A 27,308-nucleotide genomic window follows, 5' to 3' on the forward strand; every position below is an offset into this window, starting at 1 on the left:
TAGGGGAACCTCGGTGGCTCAGTCAGTTACACGTTGGACTCTTGATTTCCGCTCAGGTCATGATCTCAGGGTCATGAGATTGAGCCCTGCATCGGGCTTCCCACTCAGCAGGGAGTCTGCCTGAGATTTTTTTCCATCTGCCGCCATCCCCTTGCCCAAGATATTTCTCTCACTCTCTCTCAAATAAGTAAACCTTAAGAAAAAGACTGAATCAAATTTAAGTCTTATTTATTTGTTTATATTTGTAAGTAGTGCTTCACATAGTATTCTCTGTTTGCAGGTATTTCCTACCACATGGTATCAGGAGGCTTAGAAGTTCTCATTGTCACATTTTTCATGATATTAGGGTTAACCAGTGATTTGAGAAGAGTCAGCCTGATCCATTCTTTACAAAGTTCCCTACCAATATTTTTCCTAATTGTTTTACGAGCCATTGATGATTACTGTTTAGATATCTCATTAGAGATTATAAAATGGTTATTATAATTCCCTTAGCATTTTTTAGTTGGAATTCTTCAATACAGAATAACTTTTCCCTTAATAATAATCTGATTACCCTGAAACACAGTTCAGGAAAGTCAGGACAATTGCTTCTATATTTCTTCTTATTTACCAATTTTCAGAATAATGAATTGGTGTCCTAATAATCTCCAGAGGTGATCAAAAGGGCTTTGGGGTTGTTTTGTTTTTTAATTTTATTTTTTATTATATATGATATTTATGATTTCTTAGAGGTTTATGCATTTGATGTGTTTCCAAAAATTGCAGATGTTATTTTTGATGCACAAAGTGTCCCAGCTTTGGGAACCCCTTAAAGTTGTTTTCTGTATTCTTTGGACAAGACCTTATCACTGTTTGATAACTTCCTTGCTTTCTGGCACAATAAGCCATCCCAATATTTGTATTTTCTGCCTCCGTCCTGGAACTGATCATTTCTCCAAGGAGCCCTATTTCTATTGGTGGCTCCAATCAGGTTTTGCCACCTCCACTCTATTTGCATAGCCTGTCAATGTCACCAAAGACTCCATATTTCTAAATCCAATGGTCATTTTTCAGTTTCCATCTGACCTGATCTATCTGTGGCTTTTGACATGGTTAGTTACTCACTCCTTATGAAAATGCTTTCTTTATTTGGCTTCCAAGAACACTATACTTTCTTGATCTTTTTTTTTCTCTCCTGACTGGGCCTCTACTCAGTCCACTTTGCTGGTTCTTAGTGATTTATATGATTTTTTAGTGTTAAGTTTGAGGAGTTCTTTTTAGATCTTGGATATTAGCCCTTAGTCTATAGTGTCATTTGTGAATATCTTCTCCCATACTGTGGGAAAGTCTAGCCTCTAGGTGGAATGAAAGTTCATTTATTGCGATTTGTTTTTTGGTACAGAAAGGGGAGTGCATAGTAAGCAGTGCTTTCAGGTTCTGCTGGTTTTCTAATGAGGAAAGGACCATGATTGTTAACCTGGATTTCTTTTCTGTTTTGTTTTTAAGAATATTTTTTATTGCCAATGTATTACATTTGGTTACCTTATGGGTTGAATTAACATTTTTTAATCAATCTTTTAAAATAAAGACATAATTGACATATAACATTGTATCAGTTCTAGGTGTACAACGTAATGGTTTGGTGAATATACATTGTGCAAAATAATTACAATATCCATCATCAGCCATAGTTACAATTTTTGTCTTGTGATGAGAACTTTTAAGGTTTATTCTCTTAGCTACTTTCAAATACACTATATAATATTGTTAAATACAGTCATCGTGCTGTATGTTACATCCCCAGTATTGATTATTTTATAGCAGAAGGGATTAACATTTATACTTGTGGACTAAGAGAAGCAAATGGTTGTCACCAGCATGGGTGGGCATTATTCAATCCATTCAGGGCTTGAATAGGACAAAAAGGCAGAGGAAGGCTGAATTGCCTCTTTGCCTGACTAAATGAGCTTGGATATCAATCTTCTGCCTCTGTGCTCCTGCTCTTCAGGCCTTCAGACTTGGACTTCAGACTAGGACTGGTATCTGGTACCATAGGTTCTCTGGCTCTTAAGCTTTCAAACTATACCACTGGTCTTTGGTCTCCAGCTTGAAGACAACAGACTGTGGGTCTTCTCAGGCTCCATAATCATAATAATAATTCACATATAATAATTCACACATAATTCACACATAATAATAATTCACACATAATAATTCACATATTCACTCACTAATTAACTCACTAACTCACTCAGGGTTCTCTAGATAAACAACAAAAAGATTATATCTATTCTATACAGTAATACAGTAGTGCTAACTACTGGCAAGATGCCTTAGGTCCTTGGCATGTGGGCATCTTTATAGGGCTAGTTGAGTATCTTTACGACATGGTATCTGGCAGCCCCCAGAGCCACTGATCCAAGAGAAGAAGCCAGAAGGGTCAGTGTTTTTTATGACCTATCTTCAGAAGTCTCACAATAAGACATCTGCTACATTGTTTCGGTTATATGGGCTAATCTTGTGTCACTAATGTAGAGAGGACTCTACAAAAGAGGCAAGGATCATTGGGGCCATTTTAGAGACTGGCAACTACAATCAGTCACTAGGAAATGTAAACTAAACTATGTAATTTTACAGGGCTCTGGCCAAATTGATAAATATTAACTATTTTTTTAAGTAAATGCCACACCTGATGTGGGGCTTGAACCTACAACCCTAAGATCAAGGGTTGCATACTTTACCAAGTGAGCCAACCAGGCATCCCAAATATTACACACTTTTATTTTTTTATTATTTTTAATTTTTTTTATAAACATATAATGTATTATTAGCCCCAGGGGTACAGGTCTGTGAATCACCAGGTTTACACACTTTACAGCACTCACCATAGCACATACCCTCCCCAATGTCCATATCCCCACCAACTACCCTAGCCCCCAGCTACCCTCACTTTGTTTTGTGACATTAAGAGTCTCTTGTTCTTTGTCTCCCTGCTGATCCCATCTTGTTTCATTTATTCTTTTCCTACTCCCCAAGCCCCCCACATTGCATCTCCACTTCCTCTTATCAGGGAGATCATATGATAGTTGTCTTTCTCCAATTGACTTATTTCGCTAAGCATAATACCCTCTAGTTCCATCCACGTCATCACAAATGGCAAGATTTCATTTCTTTTGATGACTGCATAGTATTCCATTGTATATATACACCACATATTCTTTATCCATTCATCTGTTGATGGACATCTAGGTTCTTTCCATAATTTGGCTATTGTGGACATTGCTGCATAAACATTTGGGTGCATGTACTACACATTTTTTAAGCGGGGATTGTATCAACAGCTTTTTTGTGTTTAGATTTTATTTATATATGTATTTATTTATTTATTTATTTATTTGAGAGAAAGAGAATGTGAGCAGGGGGAGGAAGAGAGGAAAAAAGACAAGCAGACTTCACACTGAGCACAGAATCCAATGTGAGGCTCTATCCCGGAACCCTGATATCCTGACCTGAGTCAAAATCAAGAATTGGATGTTTAACCACTGAGCCACCCAGATGCCCTGAATCAATAGCTTTTTAAGGTAACCTGTGGTTAATGTGTGTGTCCATACAAACTCTTTAAGAATATATACACATATATGGGGCGCCTGGGTGGCTCGGTTGAACGACTGCTTTCACCTCAGGTCATGATCCTGGAGTCCCGGGATCGAGTCCCGCATCGGGCTCCCAGCTCCATGGGGAGTCTGCTTCTCCCTCTGACCTTCTCCCTCATGCTCTCTCTCACTGTCTCTCTCTCTCAAATAAATAAATAAAATCTTTAAAAAAAAAAAGAATATATACACATATATATTAAAAATATATACACACCTATATACCTTTATAATGCATATTATACTCTAGTAAGGAATGTTAAGTTGTTTAATCAAATATATTGGAAATTAAAATTTTATGTTTTTATATCTCTCAATGTACATGATTCTGAAAGTAAACCCTGAAAAGAGGAAGGTATATCAGTTTTCAAGGCAAGTTACATTATCAGCCAGTCTTCTTATTGCTGTTCACAGGCAGTGGTGGAACTTGAGGAAGTTCTGCTGGAAATCTATGAAAGGAAATATCCAGGTCCCTGAATGTTCAAACATTTCTATGCTTGAAGTACAATCCACTTGCTGTCCTTGTTTTAACACACCTCTTATAAGCCCCTTTGGTAAGGAGTTCAAAACAGTTTACTAGGTCATCAATATTTTTTTTGTTTCCCGTTTGAAAAACCAGGGCATAAGCCCATCTCCTTTTTGTGTCTTTAAGTTCTTTCATAATTGCCTGTTCATTTTAGACCAATGGTGAGTGCTGATGCTCCTATGCATTCCAGAAAAATGTCTCTTCCTGACTCTTTGTCATAAGGGAAAAAATTCTCTTCAGTTACAATTTACATATGTTTAAGCTGAGGTTATTCTTTTCCAAAGATATCACTCATTCTTCATGACATTATATATACTGGGGTGGGAGGGTAGTAATCCCTCAGAAACAGCAGTGAACTTCCTGAAATGAAAAAGTATTTCTTGGGGCACCTGGGTGGCTCAGTGGGTTAAAGCCTCTGCTTTTGGCTCAGGTCATGGTCCTAGGGTCCTGGGATCCAGCCCCCCATCGGGCTCTCTGCTCAGCAGGGAGTCTGCTTCCCTTCCTCTCTCTCTCTGCCTGCCTCTCTGCCTACTTGTGATCTCTGTCTGTCAAATAAATTTAAAAAATAAATTAAAAAAAAAGTATTTCTCAGAAGTCTATAGAAAATGTAAGGCTTAAATATCAGTGGCACACCAAGGGTGAGGCAGGGGGAGTGGTCTTCTCAAGGTGCAGGCAATTAGGGGATGTACCACTGTAGAAGATTTTTAAAACGTAGTAAAATGGACCCAAAGCCCATCTGCTTTTTATTTTTGGTTATAAACCAAAACTGCCCATGATAAGTCACCTCTCTGTGAAGAAAAAAAAAAAAAAAAAACCTACACATTTGTGGAGTTTGACTTTTTGGAAACATTTCTTCTTCACATGTAGCATTTTTGGAAACTTTGGCAGAGGGAATTGCCCATTCTTTTCACTCTCACTTCAACAGTGGAAAATGTTGCAATAATGTAGGTACAAATGTAAGTTCAGGTATGAAAAATGTTCCCAGGCAAGAAGGAGTGCTCATCGTGAAGCTGTGTGGGCATTAAAGAAATATTGAAAAGCTAACTTAATTCTGTGAAGTTCTATGTGATCAAAGAGAAAATATGAGTATAGGAGGATTAGCTCAGATTATGTTGTCTCCTACTGTAAATTTCCTTTTCTGAGTTATCTGTTTTTCTGGTGTGAAATCTTAGGGGTTGATTATACACAGAAATATTTGCACACAGCCAGAATCAGCTTCTAACAGTTTAAAGTGAAGTTGCAAGTCTTAAGATTGTTCCTTGAAGATTACCACATAGAGATGTGTAGAAAAGGCCATTAACCATGTAGCCAAAAGGGGAGGAGGGCATAAAAAAATAAATATTTGAATAGGAAAAAAACATTTTTAAAGAAGAATAGTAAAGGAAATGACAAAAGATGTTGTCCTTACATTGTCCAAATAAATCAAAAGGACAATTTTGAGTGTCAATAACTTTCTTCAAAAACTAGACACTATTTCTAAGCAAAGGATCAAATGATGTCAAGATTTGCTATCACTCAACCATTTCCTCATAATACACCAGGGTAAAGCAACCCACAGAGTGAAGATATTTGCAATGCTTATAACTGAGAAGAGCTTATATCTAAATTATATTTGTAAGAATTTATGTAGATTAGTTGGAAAATAAATTACAAAAAAGACAACTCAGTAGAAAAACAAGCAAAAGATTAAGTGAATTCACTAAAGAAGAAAACCCAGGGGGCTCCTGGGTGTCTAAGTGGGTTAAGCCTCTGCTTTCCGCTCAGGTCATGATCTCAGGGTCCTGGGATCGAACCCCACATTGGGCTCTTTTCTCAGCGGGGAGCCTGCTTCCCTTCCTCTCTCTGCCTGCCTCTCTTCCTACCTGTGATCTCTCTCTCTCTCTCTGTCAAATAAATAAATAAATACATCTTTAAAAAAAAACAGTGAAAATAAACATTGAAAGATGCTCAGTAAGGAAGAATAATAAGGGAGATGCAAGATAAACTGCAACGGGAGGTTACTACACCTCCACCAATATGGTTACATTTAAAAGTTTGATGAGACCAAGTGTTGGCAAGAATGTAAAGCAATGGCACCTTCCCTAAGTGGCTGGTGATACTCTGAGAAAAGTCTGGCCCTATTTACTAAAGCCGAAATTTGTATACCTTATGATACAGCAATTTTACTCCTGGATATTATTCCCAGCTTAAATACATACACATTTACAATAAATTACATACAAAAATATTCATTGCAGTGTTACTCATAATAACCCCAAACTGGGAACAACCCCAAAATCCATCAACATAATGGATAAATAAATGGGTTATAGTCACAGAATGGGATACCAGATGGCAATGAAAATGAACAAGCTTTAGTTATAGGCAATGGCACAGTGGATTCTCACAAAAATACCATTGAGCAAAAGAGATCATACACAAAATAACCCATGCTGTATGGGTTACATGAAGTTCAAAAACAGAAGATACTATGATATATAGACTACATACTGAGATGGTGGTAAACTATAAAGAAAAGCAAAAATTACCAAGATGATCAGGAGAACAGGGAAGTTGTTCTTGCCAAGGGAAAGGAAGTTGGCTAGAAGAGTCCTGGTAATGTTCTTTTTCTCAATCTGGAGAATGGTTAGATAGGTATTCATTTTATAAGCATTCATTAACTACACATTTATTTTTGATATATTTTTCTGTTATTTGCATCATAACAAAAAACATTTTTAAATCTTCTTTTATTCTCAGCAGTGAAAACCCAGGCTATTTCTACATGCCGAATTATCCCAAATAATAAGGCATAAAAATTTGTGTGCTTTACATATTAACCTATTTGCAGAGGATGTTACAATTTCCTTTGAACCCCAATTTCAGAAATGCAAACGTTTACCAAGGAGCCAACCAATGAACAAATATCCAACTCAAGAAGTAATAGTACAAAATAGAAATTTGTAGTAACCTATCTAGTAGCAGACTGTGTCCAGTCTCTCTTAACTCTAAATTTTAAAGGGTGATAAGAAAAAAAACCAAACACCTTAACCACACCTGGGAGTAAGTATGTTTTCTTTCATCTGCAGTATAGACACAGAGCATTACAGAAGCTTATTTTCTAAAATTTCCAGGTCTTTGTCAAACATATAGACACTAAAACCACAGTGGACCAGTCAGTATCTCAAAATGGGGATGAGGAGAGCAACTGGATACATGAAACAATATGAAAGATATTTCTGAAACAGATTTTTGATATTATTTCTAGGAATTTATCCTGCAGATAGACAAGCACTGCATATGTAATGTGTGAACAAAATATTCTGTGTCGATTGCCCTGGTGCCCCAGGAGAGTTAGCAGGGGATGAAGCTCTTTCTGCACCCCTGGAGTCATGCTCCAGCCATTGTGCTCTGGTGCTCCCTCCACCCTAAATCTGGAAGGTTGCTTGGACTGCAGGTCTGTTTTGTTACGATCTGTTTGAAAATACATTAGAAGGTTAATAGTAGTAGTTGTAGAAGTATAGCATAAGAAATTAAATTCAAGTCTCAGGGGGCCTCCTGAAAGCAAAAGGAAGAAACCAGGGAAAGGATGAGACCCAACTACAGAGCCAGAAGTGTTTTTCAGAGTGAGTCAGAGTCATCAGACAAGAGACCCAATTTCTTGCCCTCTTCTTTTACAACTCCCAGCAGCACCCAGCACTGGGGGGAGGGGCCGGAGAAAGGGAGATGCTGAAGGGTATGAGTTTTACTTTTCATTAACTACATGGTAAGTCCTCCACTGCTGTTTATAACACAAAAACATTGAAAACAGCCCAAATAACTATCAGAACGAGAATGAATGAATTGTGATATATTCATTTAATAGAATATTATAAAGAATGAGCTGCAGCTACATGGATATTTGTGAAAAACTAAATTTGAGTTGGAGAATAATTTAAGTAAGATGCCATTAACTTAAATTTTTAAAATATGCAAAACAATGTGAGACTATAGATATGTGCCTATTATATATACATATTTGAATATGTACACAATGTGTATTATATATAGAGAGAATTGCGTGTGTAGAAGCTCTAAAAACATGGAAGGAAATGATAAACACTGAATACTAGTTACCTCTAACCAGGAGGAAAGGAGGGAAATGGGATTGCAGAGAAGTACAAAGGAGGTGGAAAGAGAAAGATCTCAAGGACACAGGACAAAACAAATATTAAGATTTGATGTGACAAACCTAGGTGTTAGCTATGAGGTTTTGTTGCATTATTTCCTGAACTCTTCTATATGCAGGAAAATGGTCCATAAGTTCTATTTAAAAAAAAAGTCTCTTGCACTGACCAGGGAAAGAAGATACTCTAATTCTAGTATCAGATTTGATTCCTCTGTTTTTGGTATTTAATTTATATTTTTGTTGAGATATATGTAAGTAAAATGCATAAATCTTAAGTTTACATATCTGACATGGATAAGTTCACCAGGATCACGATATGGAAGGTTGCCAACTTTCCTCGGCATGTATAATTCCTCTTATCCTGGCTGGTTTTCAATCTCTGGCTTTAGTTTAAATGTCACTTCCTCTAGGAAAATTGCCTTATTCCCCCAGCACTTGGTTACTACTGCTCTTCTGTGCTTTTTCCTTTAATTGATCATTTACTTCTCAGCTTTTCTTTCTAGATTATGAGCTACTTTCCCGAAGGTTCCAAACTACACATGTGACTTTTGTTCTGTTTTGTACCTGCGCCTTTCCATTTTTCAAGTTAAATTGTACTGACCGACTTCAGCCTCTTCAGAGAAACCCAGGATCCTTTGTGCTATTCATCCATTCCTTGTCTACACCTAAAATCTCCATAATTTCTGCATCAGGTACCATGTTCCTCTATGTTTTGAGGTCATGACCTTGATATCAAGTTTTGGGTGTTGAGAGTTTCACAAATGCATTCAAGCATAATGAAAACCCTCAACACAGAGTTGTATTTTATGACCAATGGAGTATCAGAGTAATGCTTCCCTTTCAGAAGCCCTGAAGCTTTGCAAGTGAAGCTGAAACCTGTCATGCTGAGCCTGATTAAAACTTCCTCTAAAGCTGACAACTAATGCTGATGGTGTTCATTGCCTGGACTTGGATTATAAAAGGTAACAATGAGGACGTTTCACTTCTGTTCCTCACTCCAGGGAACCTCAGGGATCTCCCTGAATCTTAGAGAGACTGGTAGGCATGCTGAAGAAGGCAAGTTCTCTTTGTGTTGTATGGGGAACAACTGAAGAGTAGTTTAATCACTGGAGTAACAAGTGGGGAAGAGAACGGATTCTGGTGCCAGACTGCCAGTGTAACTTGGTACAAGCTGGAAACCTCGCCAAGCTTCAGTTTCTCCTTTGGAAACTGGGGATGATGACGCTAACCCTACTTCAAAGGGTTATTGTGAGGATTAAGTGAGTTAATATGTGAAAAATTCCTCTCATGGTGTATTTTACAGCACTAGAAATCATTATTATCAACATAGTAATATATTAACTGTGGTAAGATTACTCTGGTTACTCTCTGGAAGGTGATGAATCTAAAAAAGGCAGTGTCATTCCAACATGAAAATAAAAATAAGAAAACATGATTTGATCTAGCAGAAGATGCATGGAGGGGTTTGAACTTAGTTCCAGACACACAGATGCTCTAATCAACCTACATTTATATACACCTTTGATTAACTACTGCTAATTTTCAGTTTCACCCACTTGTTTCCCTTGTCTTCATCACACTAGTAGGCACTGGTCCCCTGCTTAGAAATGAATTCACCTTGGGGCACCTGGGTGGCTCAGTCGTTAAGTGTCTGCCTTCAGCTCTGGTCATGATCCCAGGGTCCTGGGATTGAGCCCCGCATCGGGCTCCCTGCTCTGTGGGAGGCTTGCTTCTCTCTCTCCCACTCCCCCTGCTTGTGTTCCCTCTCTCACTGTGTCTCTCTCTCTCTGTCAAACAAATAAATAAATAAATAAAATATTTTTTAAAAAAATGAATTCACCTTTTGGCTTAGACAAGCAGTAGGTGAGAGGAAGTTAAGATCACCATGGTAAGGACCACAGTTCTTAAAATACACATTGAGGGGAAAAGAGTGGAGAAAGAAGGCAAAACAGGAAAACAGCCTGGGAAGGAAATGAGCCAATTGGTCACTACTTTTCATCCCTTGGATAAGGTAGGCATAGTCAAAGGGGAGATATGAATTGAAAAACACATTAATGCTGTGATCATATTCTTCCCAGATTTTGTAGCCAATACACCAAAGCCATACTTATTTTTTGTTTGTTTGTTTAACTCCCACAGCTACATAATTCTGATGGTATTTGGACATTTCCATATTTTTAACATTTTTACTTAAGTAATCTCTATACTCAATGTGGAACTCGAGCTCATGACCCCAAGATCAAGAGTCCCATGATCCTACTGAGCCAGCCAGGTACCCCTCCATACTTCTTTTCAAAAGGTTCAAGAAGTGGCTAAGAGCTCTGGTGTTTTTGTGGCAGATATTTTTTAGTATGTCTTGAGAACAACTTTACAATTCTTCCAGGCTATTTGCCCTCCTAGGAACCTTTCCTGTTCACCTTGCAGGAAATACTCTTTCTTATATCCCAGTATTGCACATTTCTTTCTTTTTTTTTAAGATTTTATTTATTCATTTGACAGACAACGATTACAAGTAGGCAGAGAGGCAGGCAGAGAGAGGAGGAAGTAGGCTCCCCGTGGAGCAGAGAGCCCGATGGGGGGCTAGATCCCAGGACCCTGGGACCACGATCCGAGCTGAAGGCAGAGGCTTTAACCCAGTGAGCCACCCAGGCATCCCCAGTATTGCAAATTTGTGATACTCCTCAAAAATTCAGTTTATTTCCTTTTCTAGACTACCACTCCATTTGGCTTATATATTTATGTGTATTTATAATTTTATATTGCAATAATCTCTTTTGTTGTCATTCCCCATGTCTAGACCATGAGCTTCTTGGTGGAAGGGACCGTGATTTTACTTCCCACTCTGAGACACTGTATAGCTTAATAGTTTAGTGCATGGAGCTGGAATTTCTAAGTTTAAATCTCACATTTATAGGATGTATTGTATATCCTTGAGCAAGTCATTTCCCTTTTCTGTGCCCACGTTCCTGTACCTGTAAAATGAATAATAGCAACAACTTTAAGTTGCTATCCCTTACTTCTATCTTTCAAATGGATGGAAACCTTTTCATAATTGTCAGTGAATTATAGAATTTTTTTTTAATTTAGGAGGAAGTGGTGGATAAATTTGAAAGGGTTATTGTTTCCAGTTCAAACAAATACAGATAATTGTGTTGGAAAAAAAGAGAGACTTGGAGAATCCAGCAGGCAATGGCCGACATTCCCTCCAGTTTCCAACATCTTCACATTATCTGTCGGCTGTCTCTGATTTGCATATACAAGGTCTCTTTAGTAGTTAGAGGGCTACCTTCTCCAGCAATCTATCTCTGGCATCCTAGAGTTGGGCTCCGCCAGGGAACTGATCACCCTTTTATGCAGTTGTCTGTTTGGAAGTGTGATACCACACAACTGTGACGTAAGCAAGGATCTATAACTTAAGAACGACTGATATCCTCGGGCTAATCCTCTCAACACCGAAGTCTCCTGGAGGCTTTCCTTCTGCTTCAGTCACTCCTTGCCTCTCAGTGTTCCTCAGCATCAGCTGGAAGCTTTAGAAATGAAGACCTTTGAGGCAGGCGCTGTCCCAGGTGTGCTCCCCGTATGCCCCAGCAAGGACGCCTACAGCTCGAATGCCTTAGCTCCGCCCCTTCTGAGCTTCTGGCCCGCTCCCTCCCCACGCCGCCTGCACCTGCCTTTGGCCCGCCTTCTCCGTAAACTGGGGTCAGAACTGCGCACGCTCCTTCTCATCCTCCTTGTAGCGTGATGACGTTGACGTTGGCGTGTAACGTAGTGGCGGCTGTCGCGCTTGCTTCAGCTGGGAGAGGCGGTCTGGGCTGTGGGTTTGGAAAGTACGCGGGACCGTGAGGTGTCTCGCTTGGCCACGGCGGGCAGTTTTTTGGGGCTTACGCCACTGACTCTATTGTCTCCGCTCCGCCCAGTCCCGAGAGAGGGAAGCGCAGTGGAGGTTCTGTGGAGACAAAGCTGGAGCCCCTGAAGGGACAGGGAGCAGCCGAGGTCGGGGGCGTGGAGCGCCTGAGTGCAGGACTGCAGCCCATAATTGGGGAGCAGTCGAGAGGGGGAGGTTCACCTTAGGCAAGGGCCGCACCCTCCGGGATCGGGGCTGCTCCCGAGGAGGGCTTGGGGCGGCCGTGCGATGTTTGGGGCCCGGTGCCTGGTCCGAGCCCTGCGCTCCTGTTCCTCCACTCCCTGCCCGAGACACAAACCTTCATGCAGACTGAGCGTGCGGGATGCCCTTGGGGCCCAGAACACGATTGGGGAGCACGTTAAGGTTCAGGTTGGTGTACGGGAAGGGGGTGGGCTTTTCTTTTCAATGACTTAAATGGCATCTCCACGACTAGGCTTGCCTGGTCAGGAGGAGTGACAGGAAAAGGAGAGAATGTGGTTAACTGCGTGCGTTCACAGTTTTCTCCTTTCTTTGCCTACCATTGCTCTTTGCAAAACTGTTGGGATGCCTGTGAAGTCCTGGAACTTTGCTTTCCCGGTGGGACATTATCTGTAAACTTGTTAGTCATACAGCAGCATAAACGTACGAGCCTCTTTTCCTTTATCCTTCATAATGAACATCCATAGTTAATAGTGCCTGCCTCGAGCTAGCTCCTTGAGAAATGACACCGTGTCTTAAACTGTCTTGGCATTCACACATGTCGGACAGTAAATACTCGTTGGACTAAACAATGGCTCCCCCCCCCCAACTTTTAACCACCCCAAGGCCTAAAAATGGGGGTTTGTGTATAATGTGTGTTTAATACGTTAGGAGAAAGAGTAGAGTGTAGCAGTTTGAAACTCTGGAGTTAGGCTGCCTAGGTTCAGATCTGCCACTAAGTGGCTCATGAATTATGGGCATGTCTCATATGTGTTTTATACCTGTTTCCTTCTTAATGGCAATGAATCTAATAGCCTTAACCTCATAGAATCCTGAAGATTAATTGAGGTGATAGGTATTCAGACATTTAGAACAATGGCTCACGTCAAATGTTGGCTGCTTTTATTTCTCTTGTTATTATCAGTTGCAACAGCTCCATATAGAAGATTTTCCCTTAAGGGAGTAGACCACACAATGTGGTTTGACCGTTTTTTATAGGTTGCTGAAACACTGATGAAGTCATTCTTGTTGTCCTTGGATATCCTTGATTTTTTAAAAAAAGATTTTATTTATTTATTTGACAGAGAGAGATCACAAGTAGGCAGAGAGGCAGGCAGAGAGAGGGGGAAGCAGGCTCCCCACTGAGCAGAACACCGGATGCGGGGCTCAATCCCAGGACCCTGGGATCATGACCCGAGCCGAAGGCAGAGGCTTTAACCCACTGAGCCACCCAGGCGTCCTGGATATCCTTGATTTTTAGCAGTGTGACCTCTCTGCATTTCTTTGGGTTTCATATTTTTTCCATGATACAAACCAAAGCTTTCTCCATTCATCTTTTATTTGACATACATACCTTAATGATCTCTTGGGAGTGGTAATCTAGAAAGATTCAAAGGTAAAAGCTACTGCTTATGTTAAAGGCTTTCATTTTAGTGCTACGCAGTCTAAGCTAGTAACTCCCTGCCATTTGTGGCATTGAGCTTTTGAAATGCAGCTAGTCTAAACTGAAGGATAACTGTCAATGTAAAATACACACCAATTTTGGAGAACAAAATATAAAATATCTCAATATATATATTGATTACACATTGATATTTGGGGGCATAACTGGGTTAAATACAGTATTAAAATTAATGTTACCTGTTTACTTTAGTGTGACCACTAAAACATGCAGAATTACATAATGTGGCTCACATTATATTTTTGTGGGTCAGCCCTGGTCTAATGGTTAAGGCTGGTAATTGGGGCAATGTGATCAGTATTGGTGGTATAAAAATTTTGAGAAAATATAGAGGGACGTCCCTAATTATGTGAGGTCAAGGAAGACTTCTTGTATTAAGTGACATTTCACTTGAGTCCTGAAAGATAGGAGTTCCTCAAGCAGAGGAACCATGGGTTGGGGGGGAGATAGCATTCTAGAGAAGTTTGATAATAACTTGAACTTCGAACTAAGAACTGTATTTGAATTCTAGCTCTATTACTTGGGAACTGTGATGTTAATTATTTAGAGAGATTATCCTCACTTCCCTAAATATGTTCTTCATCTCTAATACTCACTTCATTAAGTTCTTATAAGGACTAAGTAGTAAAATATTTATAAAGAGCTTAGAACAGGGGCGCCTGGGTGGCTCAGTGGGTTAAGCCGCAGCCTTCGGCTCAGGTCATGATCTCAGGGTCCTGGGATTGAGTCCCACATCGGGCTCTCTGCTTGGCAGGGAGCCTGCTTCCCTCTCTCTCTCTGCCTGCCTCTCCATCTACTTGTGATTTCTCTCTGTCAAATAAATAAATAAAATCTTTAAAAAAAAAAAAGAGCTTAGAACAGAAGCACATTTTTAAATGGTGCTTCACAATTGTTACCTTTTACTAACAAGTGAAAAGCAAGACAGTGGTGCTTTAGGAATTACTATTGATTGAACCTGACCAGAGAGCAGCTGCCTTCGGGGAAGCGTGGGGATGTGAAACCAGAAAGATGGGCACACTCAATTGTGAAAGGCCTTGTATAGGAGACTGAGGCAATGTATACTTTATTCAGTGTAGCCCCCAAAAAAGTTTCAAATTCAGGCTTTATGTTAACAAGCAGTGTGATCTTCAGTAAGTTATTTAACTTCTTTGAGCCCAGGTTCTTCACTTGTAAGAAAGGTTCACACCACAGAGTTGTTGTGAAGAAGTGATGAGATAGTACATGAAGGTAGTAAAACACTTCTCACAGTAGATTTTCAGTGCATGGTAGATATTTTTTCACTAAAAAACATTAATGGACTATCTACTCTGTGCTTGACAATTGCCTTCAAAGCAACTAAAGCATGGTTCCTAAACTTTGAAAGTATTATGGACATGCAAATAAGTAAGAGAAGAGCTTTAATATAATAGGTCTGTAGGTTATGGGGGAACACAAGTAAGGGTCAATACCGTTTTGTTTTGTTTTAATTTTATTTGCCAGCAAGAGCACAAGCAGGGGAAACAGCAGAGGGGGAGGGAGAAGGAGACTCCCGGCTGAGCAGGGAGCCCAATGCGGGGTTCATCCCAGGACCCTGAGGTCACCACTTAGCCACCCAGGTGCCCCAATACAGTTTTGTAAGTAGAATCATCTCCCTTTTCCCAAGCGTGGCTGATAGTTAATCAAACACTGTCAGTTTCACCGTTTTTCAGTGTCTGATAGAATATTCCCATTTCTTTGCTAGTTAAATTTAAGTTGGATGTGATCTTTGAGACCTGTTTTTAGTTGTACTGGTCTACTAGAATACCTCTCATTTGTATTCACACATACCTGTCATATGAATTCAGAGTGTCTTTGAAAGCTTATGTACAACTTAATATATGTTCACAATGAAAAGCTGTTTGAGAACTTTGTGTGATACATTCTAAAAGGGAAACAAAAATCCAATGGAGATGTTTCTAGTCTATACATAATCTCCCTTCTAGGAATTTTATATAAAAGGAGACAAGGGCGAAAGTATGTGTCCTGTTATTTGTTGTGGTGGCAAAAAGGAGCAAGGGGCAGGAAGAAATACGTGAAATAGCCAATACTGGGGAAATTGATGATGTGAATTAGGCTCTTCACCTACTGGAATATTAAGCATCTATTCAGAATGGTGCGTTTTATTAACAAAACAAAAAGGTGTGATGCCAAAGCTGTATCTCACTGCAATAAGAATCACATTGAATTATATATGCTTAGCGGTGAGCTAAAAGCGATTGATTTGTTAACACAGGATTGAGGACATTGTTTTTTTTCCATTTAGTCTTACATGTGCATGTGTAATGAAAATGTAAAATGTTTGTGTGTTTTACACTCACATTTAGAAATTACTCTTTATTAGGGATGGATTCGTTCAGTCCGATCCCAGAAGGAAGTATTGTTCCTGCATATAAATGATGGATCATCTTTGGAAAGCCTTCAAGTTGTAGCAGATTCAAGCTTTGACAGTAGGTGAGGTTTTTTGTTTTGTTTTGTTTTGTTTTGTTTTAAATAACAAAAGAACCTTTTTTTTCCCTTTCATCTCTGTTCCCCATTTCTCTAATCCAGTGTTCATATTGCCCCCTGAGTGATCTTTCTCAACAAATCTACTTTTCAGAGCTTTGAGGCTTAAGTCCAAATATCTGGAATCAAGATCTTTCAAGCTCAGGCCTTTCTTTTTCTTTTTTTTTTTTCTCTTTAAATTCAGCTAATTAACGTAATATTAGTTTCAGATTTAAGGGTCAGTGATTCATCGATCTTTAATAATATACAGTACTTCTTATATCACCCAGTTACCCCATGCCCTTACCCCCATCCCCTTAAACAATCCTTAGTTTGTTACTTATGATTAAGAGTCTCTTAGGGTTTGTCTCCCTCTCTGATTTTGTCTTGTTTTATTTTTCCCTTCACTCCCCTATACTCCCCTGATTTGTTTCTTAAATTCCATGCATGAGTGAAATCATATAATTGTCTTCTCTGATTGACTTATTTCACTTAGCATAATAGCCTCTAATTCCATCCATGTCATTGCAAATGGTAAGATTTATTTATTTATTTATTTTTTATGGAGGCCTGTCTTTTTCTAACATCTTCACGTAATAATACCCTGTATCTATTCTTTGCTTCAGCCTCTCTCAATTATTTGCTGCCCAAAGAAGGGTAAAACCTCTGTCATTAAATATTGGAATGTTCTGATAGCAAGCTTTGTATTAAAATAAGGTTTCCAGATAATGATACCTTTTCTATGCTGGGTTTTGGTTACTGTAGAGAACTGGCTTTTGGGAGTTCTGTGGAAGTTCAAGGGCAGCTGGTGAAAAGTCCATCCAAAAAGCAAAATGTGGAACTGAAGGCAGAAAAAATTGAAGTTGTTGGAAATTGCGATGCCAAGGTATGCTTTCTAGTACTTTAATGGGGACTATTTAGGCTTAATGTAAAACATTAGCTGTCTGATTTAAGTGTGATTATTGGGAAGATGGCACTTAGAGCGTGTTTCAGTTGGACTTCGCAAATAATCGAAACAGGCTAGAGCTGGGGAATGTAGAGAGTATAGCAAAAAGTATGTAGATGGCTGAGTTTTATGAGAGAAGGTGAAATATTAATCTCTCCATCTCTTTGGATGCCTGTCACAGTTGAAACTTGCCACTTCTACGAGGATGCCCAGTTAGCTTCAGTGACAGAGACATCGAGCAGACCATATTCTTAGGAAAGCCCTGCCTAGAAATGACTTTTACAGGATCTAGAACTGTGTTGGACCAGTACCTTAGCCACTAGCCACCTGTGGCTGTTTAATGTTAACTAATTTAATATTAAATCAATCAAAATTAAATTTTAAAAAAATCAGTTCCATAGTGGCATTAGCCACATTTCAAGTGTTTGGTTGTCACAGGCAGCTGCTGGCTACCATACTGGATAGCATGGATACAGAACATTTCCATTTATCACAGAAAATTCCGTGGGACACTGCTGGAGTGCCATAATGCTCGGGCTGAGCAAAGATAAGAAATCCTACATTAAGTACATTAAGATATGTTTGGGGCACCTGGGTAGTGTAGTTGTTTAAGATTCCGACTCTTGGTTCCAACTCATGTCATGATCTCAGGGTCTTGAGATCAAGAACCCCATCAGGTCCATAATCAGCTGGGAGTCTGCTTGGTTTTCTCTCTCCTCCCTCTGTTTCTCCTGCTCTTGTGCACGCTCTCTCTCAAAAAAAAAAAAAAAAAGACATGTTTATGCCTATTTTTGCAAGAGTCTTTGTTACTGCCTTTTATTTATCACCTGATAAACCTTTATCACTCTGATAAAGAGGTTATAAGGTATAACCTTATAACCTTATAAAGGGTATAAAATCATAGGTTATTAATCCAGTTTCTGAATTGGAGAAAATGAAGCCCAGTCAGGTGATCTGACTTGCCCAAGGTGATATTGCTGGCTAGTGCCACAGCTAAAATTGATGTACTAGCCATTTGACTCCCCTGTAGTTGTGCTATACTTATCTTCAAGTATTTAATGAACAAAAAATGAGGAAGTATAGGGAAATTGCATCATTTTTTTTTTTTAAAGATTTTATTTATTTATTTGTCAGAGAGACAGCGAGCGAGAGCAAGCATAGGCAGACAGAGTGGAAGGCAGAGTCAGAGGGAGAAGCAGGCTCCCTGCGGAGCAAGGAGCCTGATGTGGGACTCGATCCCAGGATGCTGGGATCATGACCTGAGCCGAAGGCAGCTGCTTAACCAACTGAGCCACCCAGGCGTCCCAAATTGCATCATTTTAATTCATTTTTATTTCTTTTGGATAATTGGAGGAAAACAAATACAAGGAAATAAGAGAAAAATGGTCAACTTTTTAAAAAATGTCATTCTGAATAATTTTTTAAGAAATACTAATACATACTAATTGACATGTAAAATCTGGAATTGGGTCCCAAGATTTCTGAATAGTGGACTGTGAAAATATTTTGGAACTCAGGAATTGGAGATGGTAACCATTTTTGGGTTTGCTTTTTTAGAGAGATACAATGATTATTAAAATTTGCCATGTGTTTAATGCTTCTTAAAGTTTTCTCTCTTGGCTTCTCTCTTTGTCATTCACCTTCTCTTCCCCTTGATTTCAAGTTCATTTTTAAGTATTTAGATATTAGGGCATTCTGATTCCCAGGCAGACCCAGACTCCTGTTAATGTGGTCCTTTTTTGACTTAAGTAGATGTGGTACTTATTTCTATTATGAAATAAATTAGCATGTGCACTAAAAGAAATAGATAAGACTAAATGGAATAAGCTACCATTTTGCTTTTTTACTTAGCTTTTCTGTTACCTTTTTTCTGGAACTTTGGTTTTGGTCTGACGATTTGTTTCTGTCTTAAGCTTGAAACATGAGGGTGGGCAGGGTATAATATTTCTACATAGAGTCATAATTTGAAATTTTTGTAAATATACACTACTCTGCCAGATGACAGAAAGCTGTTGACCCTCCTTCATGTTCTTAGACATGTTGATAAACAGTGAAAAACAGTGCCAATTGATTATAAGTGATTATGGGCTTTCAAGACATTTGGGTGATTTTTAAAATTGAACACCAGCTGTGTGTACACAGCTGTAGAAAACATAATCTTTAATATCTACAATATTCTGAACTCTTATGTGCCAAACAGTGGGCTATTTTGCATAATTATATCCTAATCTTTCTGTTTGTAAGTAGTGACTGATATAAGCTAATGGATGAAAATTTGAAAAATAACAGATTAGCCTCAGTAATATTAACTTTGTCCAAGGTTCCACACCTAGTAAGTGGTAAAGCTAGAGTCACACCCACATCTCTGATTCTACCTACCAATCTACTAATTTGGAATTAACACTTATCTTAAGAAACAGAGAAGGAAAATTTTTAAATTTTGTTCTGACGCATTAGTGTTTAACCAGTGTCCTGGAAACTGTTATTATAGAACATTATCTTTTTTTAGCTTTTCATTTGTTTTTTTCCAATTTTTGGCAGGCTTTCCCTTTGAAATATAAAGAGAGGCATCCTCTGGAGTATCTGAGACAATACCCTCACCTTCGATGTAGAACTAATGCTCTGGCTTCTATACTGAGGGTTCGCAGTGAAGCCACGGCTGCTATTCATTCTTTCTTTAAGGTAAGGTGCTTTGGGTGCTTTTAACTGTTCTTTTTTAACCCCCGGCTGTTATTTCTTGTGTAAAGGTTGAATTATTGTAACCTTGAAGTATTATCCTGAAAGTTCTGATAGTTACAGTTACTTACTCCAAGCACCCTTTACTTGTGTGGTACTTTTCTCTTTGACTGATTTAAGCTTGTCCCCTTATTGCTGGTTTTGAGCAATTAGATTATGAGGTACCTTAGCACAGTTTTCTTTGTTCCTTGCATTTAGACCTTGTAGAGTTTCTTGGATCTATGTGTTTTAGTTTTCTTCAGGTTTTTCAGCCATTGCATCTTCAAAATTTATGTTACCTTCTCCCTTTGGAGACCTCAGTTGCCCATATATCAAGGCCACTTAATGATACCTCCATAGCTCACTTATGTTTTCTTTTTTAAAATTCCCTTTCCCTGTGTGTTTTTTTTAGGGGGTAGTTTCTATTGCTAGGTCGTCAAGCTTACTGATGTTTTCTTCTATGATGACTGATTTGTTGTTATTCTTATCCAGTGCGTTTTTCATCGAACATTGTAGGTTTCATAACTAGATGATTGATTGGGGCCTTTTTTCCCCCCTTTTGTGTGGAAGAATATGGACTGCTTCATGAATCTGTGTGTCATCCTTGCACAGGGGCCATGCTCATCTTCTCTATATTATTCTGGTTTTAGCATATATGCTGCCAAAACAAGCACTATTTGGACCTTTAAAAAAAAATATCTTCCATATCTCTACTTAACTTTTTGAACATACACAATACAGTTTTAATTAACACTTTTACAGTTTTAATAGCTGCTTAATAACTGTTTTATGTCGGGGCACCTGGGTGGCTCAGAGGGTTAAGCCTCTGCCTTCAGCTCAGGTCATGATCCCAGGGTCCTGGGATTGAGCCCCGCATCGGGCTCTCTGCTCGGCGGGGAGCCTGCTTCCTCCTCTCTCTCTCTCTGCCTGCCTCTCTGCCTACTTGTGATCTCTGTCAAATAAATAAATAAATTCTTTAAAAAAATATATAACTGTTTTATGTCTTTCTGATTCTAACATGTATGTCAGTTGTTAAGTCCTTTTTGATCTACTGCTTTTATTTTTATTTATTTTTGATTTACTGCTTTTTGTCTCCTCATTACAGGTTATGATTTCTTGCTTCTTTGCATATATGCCAGTCTTTGGTTAGATGCCAGACAGAAAATTTTACCATCTTGGATATTATTAAGCTTTGTTTTGGTGTGCAGTTAAGCTACTTGAAAATTCTTTGAACCTTTTAAGTCTTGCTCTTATGATTTGGTGAATGGGGCCGGTTAAGTAGTCTAGGGCTAGTTAACTTCCACTACTGAGGCAAAGCCTTCCTGAGTACTTTACCTAGCGTCTTGTGAATTTTGAATGTTTCCAGTCTGGCTTGTGGGAACAGGTACTGTTTCCAGCCCCATCTTTCTGGATGGTTCTGTCCTTGGCCTATGATAGTTTTCCCACATGCATGTGCTGGGCTCCAATTTATTTTCCTCCTCTTCCTGCTATGGCCTGGACAATCTCAAAGTACTAAGCAAGGCTATTGATAGGGTTCACTAAGTTTGTTTCCCACCTCAGCGATCGCTGTCTTTTGTTGTCTGATATCCATGGTCTTGAAAACCATCTTTTCTTGTGGTTTTTTTTTTTTTTTTTTTTTTGGGTGGGGTTTTTAGTTTATTTTTGTTTGTTTGTTTGTTTGTTTGTTTTTAGTTTTTTCAAGGGGGAGGGTAAATCTGGTCCCTGTTTTTCCATCTTGGTCATAAACATATTTTATATGTGGTAAGCACTACTTTTGAAGAGTTATTGGTGTTAATCAAATAGATTGGTAGGCACCTAAAGGCATTTTTTTCTTATTTAGCTTTGCTTGTCAGCCACATCCCCCTACCTGGGAAGGCCACAGGGGAACATAGTTGTTGTGTTGATGAGGTGAAGGGACCTTCCCCCATGTGGATGGGAGGGCCCCAAAGATCAGGAGTGACCCAGCAGATGAAGTTCAGTGTTATTCCAAGTGGTTCTGGACCCCTTCCTATGCCATTTCTCCAGATCCAGCTGATTGTCTAGCATCATACCCTTCTCTTGGGTGCATCCAAATTCATGTAGGCCCAGCCCTATTGAAGTTTACCAAGAGAATTCTTGCTCTTTGAAAAGCTCCTTCAGAGTTAGTTTCTGGTGAAACAGCTAAAGAGCATCATGGCTTTGAAGCATACAGTTTTGAATAAAACAAAGAAAAATAATCACATTATACTATGTCATCCTATTATAGTTCGAAAGGGTACATTTCCATATGCTCTCATAAACTTTCTTATGCAACTTCCATATGGCTTTTCAGTAGCGCTTGAAGCACACAAACAGAAAATTTGTTCAGATCTAAAAATGTTTTTTGCCTCATAGGCTTTAAACAGTGGATAAAGTAGACCTTCTTATATACTGAAAGTTTTATAGATTTCTGGCCACTAGGTGGTGATGTTGGCAGTCCGTTAACAAGTGAGCTTTACCTACTTTATACATTTATTACTGGAAGATTTGACAAATAAGTAAACAATTTAAAAATAACAAACAGAAAATCTGAAATTTAAAAAATAATATTATAAGCAAGCAAAATGATATTTTAAGTGGTTGCAAATAATGAGCTTTAGCACTGTTGGTTCTAGGTACAAATGCAGGTAATTTTTGAGTACTATAAATTCGCTTTTTAATTGTGAAGTCCTGGAAAATATAATCCTGATAATTCTATATTGTTACCACTTATTTGTTTAACACTTAGGGTTGAATTGAAATCACAGAGTACTAAAGGGCATATTAAATAGTTTTATGTTATTTAGTATTTGGTATTATTTCTGTGACTTACTACTTCAGAATCACTAAAAGATGTTAAGACTTAAAATCTAGGGGCACCTGGGTGGCTCAGTGGGTTAAGCCTCTGCCTTCAGCTCAGGTCATGATCTCAGGGTCCTGGGATCGAGCCCTGCATCAGGCTCTCTGATCAGCAGGGAGCCTGATTCCCCCTCTCTCTCTGCCTGCTTCTCTGCCTACTTGTGATCTCTCTCTCTGTCAGATAAATAAATAAAATAAAATAAAATAAAATAAAATAAAAAAAGACTTAAAATCTATGAGTTTCATGCCTTAAAGTATCCTAACTTAAAACTGAGGGTTTTGGAGGGGAGAGGGTGAACCTGGTGGTGGGTATTAAGGAGAGCACATATTGTTTGGAGCACTGGGTGTGGTGCATAAACAACGAATTTTGAAACACTGAAAAAAATAAAATAAAATTTTTAAAAAAGGTACTGTTCTAGGTGTTTTTTCCTAATATCTCTAGATTAGAAGGTCATTTTTTTGGTTTGAGAATCAAAAATATTTTGTGTATAAGTTGGTTTGTTCATAAAATTGACACATTTGCTATGTACTTGGATATATAGAATTCTCAAGAATGAATTATTTAGAAAAGCTAAGTTTCTCCCATAACAGAATAGTTAGGCACATTTTTTTTTTTCCAATTTCCAGTGGAGGTTATATATTACATATTTCCTAAAATATATTACATATTTCCCTGGCTTTCTAATTGAGCCAGTAGAAGAGTTTGCCCTTTCTTGATGAGTCCAGATTCTTTATTTGAGTATCATATTTTTCCCTCTTCTGTATGGCAAGGCCCTAGAAGCCCATCAGTGTGTATTCTTTTCCTCTCTATTGAATGACCCCAGACTATTGTGTCTTCGAGTTCTTGTGACTGCTTTTTATGGATTTCTTTTTTTTTTTTTTTTTTTGGTCTTTCTATCACTTTTTTTGCCAGTGGCTAGCAATTGTTGTCATGTTTCTTTCTTGTTGATTCTGATTAATATTGATGCTTACTTTGTGTAAGTGCAAAAGAAAAGTACAATCCATGAGGTTTTGAGTGATATGCATGGGCCTTAGTATGTGAGTTTTATAACTTTCAGATACTCAGTGTCTTATAAAATATCTGGTTCTAAACTGTGTATGAAAAACATTTAGATATTTAGAGGTGGTGAGTAGAATCGGAAAAATTGGGTGAATAGGGGTGCCTGGATGGCTCAGTCAGTTAAGCTTCTGCCTTCTGCTCACAGGGCCCTAGGATTGAGCCCCACTCAGGGCCTGGGGGGAAGAGGTGGGGGAGGGGGGGTCCTGGTTCAGCAGAGAGTCTGCTTCTCCCTCTGCCCCTCCCCCCGCTCATGCTTTCTCTCTCTCTGTTTCAGATCAATAAATCTTAAGGGAAAAAAAGAAGAAGAGAAAAATTGAATAAGCATGTACTTTTATTTTTGGCTCCTTCTCTGGCCTTCCTGTCTCAAAGCAGGGACCTCTTTGCTGTCGGGTGGGATGGATCCCTGACACCACTACCCTAGTGAAGGCAGACAGTACTCCCCAACTCCTGGCTGTTTATTTTCCTTTTTATTTTTCTACTTCCCTATACACTTGCTCTTTTTGGATTTTGTTCTCTGTGCTTTTTTATTCTACTTTTGGACTCTGTTCTTTATAGCTTTTGGGGGGAATGTTTTAGATTTTGATATAAGCCTTTTAGCAGCATTAAGGCTTAAAAAGCTGATGACACCTTTTGAAAGGTTTAGCATTAATTGAGTATTAAGAATAATTCCTGCTGTTGAGTGATCTTTTTTTTTAAGCCCATATAGTTATTTTCATAAGATTTGCAGTTATGTTTCTTGTGGCAATTGACCAGTTCTAACTTTGGCAATTACATTTAGCCGTTAAATTTTCTCCTCCCTCTCCCCCTCCCTCTCACCACCCTCGTTTCCTTTGGATTTTTCACTTCCTTTCTTTGTTTACTACACTCCTGCTCATAGTTGCCTGTATTCATGTGGAATAAATGATTCATGTCCATAATTCTGGCTCCTAGGAGATAAAAATTTTATGCAGTAATGTTATTGATTATATTTCATTCGTTCTCTGTAATGTGCTTTGTGTGGCACCTCTAGGTTCATAGCTCCCAGGTTAAGTACATATTTGAATATTTTCTGAGACTCCTAATTTATAGTTTGAATATTTAATCAGTCTACATCATAAGACAAGTTGTTAACTGGATACTTTGTATCAGAGCCAGAATACTTGAATTCCACCTTTTTAGGAAGGGAGAGGCCAATTTGGGAGGTGGCTGGTGTAATGCACTGAGACATTTTACATTCCCTCAGTGATAGGCACAATGTGGCAGAGATTAAATGTGCATGTATGAATTCATTGCATTGATTTCAAGACCAAAATTTTTGTGTGAAACACTACTATTCTGCCTCTGCACCGTAAGTTCACTTGAATTCTCTCTGTGCTCACCTGCAACATTTACACCGAGTGTAACCTTTTGCCTACATCCATAGTCAAAATGAAAGAAGCATAACCTTGAATTTGTTGGGTTATTTCAGTCCTATTAGCAAACAGCTTTTGTGGTTCACTAATGGAAATAGCTCAGACTTTGGAGCGGAAGAATTGCAGTTGGGCGCCTCAGTAATGGATGGATTTGCTGTTCAGAATCTTCCTTGGGGCAAAGGAAGTGCACTCCCTTTGCCATGTGTAGTGTACTGTGCCATCAATTTAATGACAAACTTCCTAAAAATCATTTCTGCCTTTGTTGCTATTTATTTCTTCAGTCCCTGTTTGTCAACTTTCTTCTCCTTTTTGGTGGTTTATGACAATTGGGGGTCTCATTCCAAAATGACAACCCAGCTTCATATTGATCACTTTGTAGTCCCTTAACAGTGTGGGTTGACATCATTGTGCATTAGCCTGGAGAGAGTGTGTATGTGTTGAATCACTACCAGTGTGTTAGGGAAGTGGGAAGAAAAAATATGTCAGAGAGATCCTAAGGGCTTGGGTTCCAGTCCTGGCTCTCTCTGCCATCAACTATTTGTGTGAATTTTTCTTTAAGTCTCTCTGGGTCTCAATTTCCTTATCTTTGAAATCATGTTGGACTAGAGAATGTCTCAGTCAGTTCTTGATTTAAAATTCAGTGTGCTTCTCTGCACAGTAGAACACTCAATTTGATATCTTATTAGTTATGCTTGGCGGGCTAGAGAATTGATATGGCATTCTCTCAGTGCTTTTTTAATAGTATAATCAGTTATATGTTCTTAGAATTGTTTTATATATAAATATGCTGAAAAAGTGGTTTTTCTTTTCTTCCAGGACAGTGGCTTTGTGCATATTCATACTCCAATAATCACATCCAATGACTGTGAGGGGGCTGGAGAACTGTTCCAAGTTGAAGTAAGTTTTGCTTCCTGTCTTGAAGGATAGGTTGCTCTTTGATATTTTTCTTTGGAGGGTTTGCTTTTTTTTTTTTTTTAAGTAACAGTTATGTGGATAAACCATAACTAGATCTTGGAGATTTGTCAATAGTAATCCTTAAAGAACAGATATAGAAAATTCAGGCTTCCCTGATTTCCTGTCCTACTGGCTATATTACTGACATTGTGACTGAAAGGAATGAATTTTTAAATTAGTACTCCATTTGCTTTCCTTAGGTAACTATGAATTGGTGAACTAGAGAAACTTGAAGAGATTAATAAAGCTTTTCAGATCTCTTTCATGCACATTCAACCCACAGTTGATAGTTTTGGATGTAAGTCATATTTTAAAAAATAAAACAAGAAGACATACATGTGCATATTTTCTTTTCCAATGTCTATAAAGAACACATTTATTTTATAAGAAATTATTTATATTCCATATACCTCATGAAGGCTCTGATTTTAATTCTTTGTACAGCAATAATTTTTTTGAGTTCCTGGTATATGCCAGGCATTGTTAGCTTTCTCTTACTGCACATTACTTAAAAGTTACCAGTTTTTCTTACTTACAGGCAGTTGAAAGCTTTTCATTTACCAATTTTACAACCTGTTTAACATCATTGACCAGTAATATAATAATGGGCAGAGAGAAGTGTGTGTTGATAAATGGTGCTTTTTGTATTTCTTTCCATTTATTCAGTGATTTCTTTATCTCTCAGAAGTCAAGGTTCTTATTTATACATCTGGGTGATTCCATCAAATTACAAGACCTGTGTATAACTGCTCTGTTCTGGTGCAGTACGTTTGGACTCTTGATAATGATGCCTGCTCTTCTTATTATTGAGCAAGTGTTCACTGGGAGAAGTTGTCCCAATGTTTGGAAGTCATTATTCAAAATGATAATCAAATGCTGCCTGTATTCATACATAGTTTGAAAAAATCTTGATAGCCTTCTACAAAAAAGCAGAATAAAAATGCTTTGTTGAACATTTAAACTGGGAGTGTTAGCATCTGTAAATGTGAGTTCAAAAAAGCCAGCCAATGATAAAATAACAATACATAAATTGTGAAAA

At 38.5% G+C, this 27,308-nt stretch overlaps 1 protein-coding gene across 2 annotated transcripts in view; it reads left to right on the forward strand.

Annotated features, from left to right (window-relative positions):
* Positions 1–12,043: 12,043 nt before the first annotated feature.
* Positions 12,044–27,308, forward strand: part of NARS2 (asparaginyl-tRNA synthetase 2, mitochondrial) — a 128,150-nt gene continuing 112,885 nt past the window's right edge. Inside the window, exons 1-5 of one of the 2 annotated variants that reach the window (XM_082749566.1) lie at positions 12,044–12,578; positions 16,208–16,317; positions 17,113–17,233; positions 19,835–19,975; positions 26,132–26,212. In XM_082749566.1, the coding sequence (XP_082605692.1) occupies positions 12,438–12,578; positions 16,208–16,317; positions 17,113–17,233; positions 19,835–19,975; positions 26,132–26,212 (594 nt within the window). In that variant the 5' untranslated portion in view covers positions 12,044–12,437. The remainder of the gene's footprint in view (positions 12,579–16,207; positions 16,318–17,112; positions 17,234–19,834; positions 19,976–26,131; positions 26,213–27,308) is intronic. The other variant, XM_082749567.1, reaches the window with a different exon arrangement.

Source organism: Mustela nivalis (genome assembly GCF_964662115.1).
Source record: "Mustela nivalis genome assembly, chromosome: 9".
NCBI classification, from domain to species: domain Eukaryota; kingdom Metazoa; phylum Chordata; class Mammalia; order Carnivora; family Mustelidae; genus Mustela; species Mustela nivalis.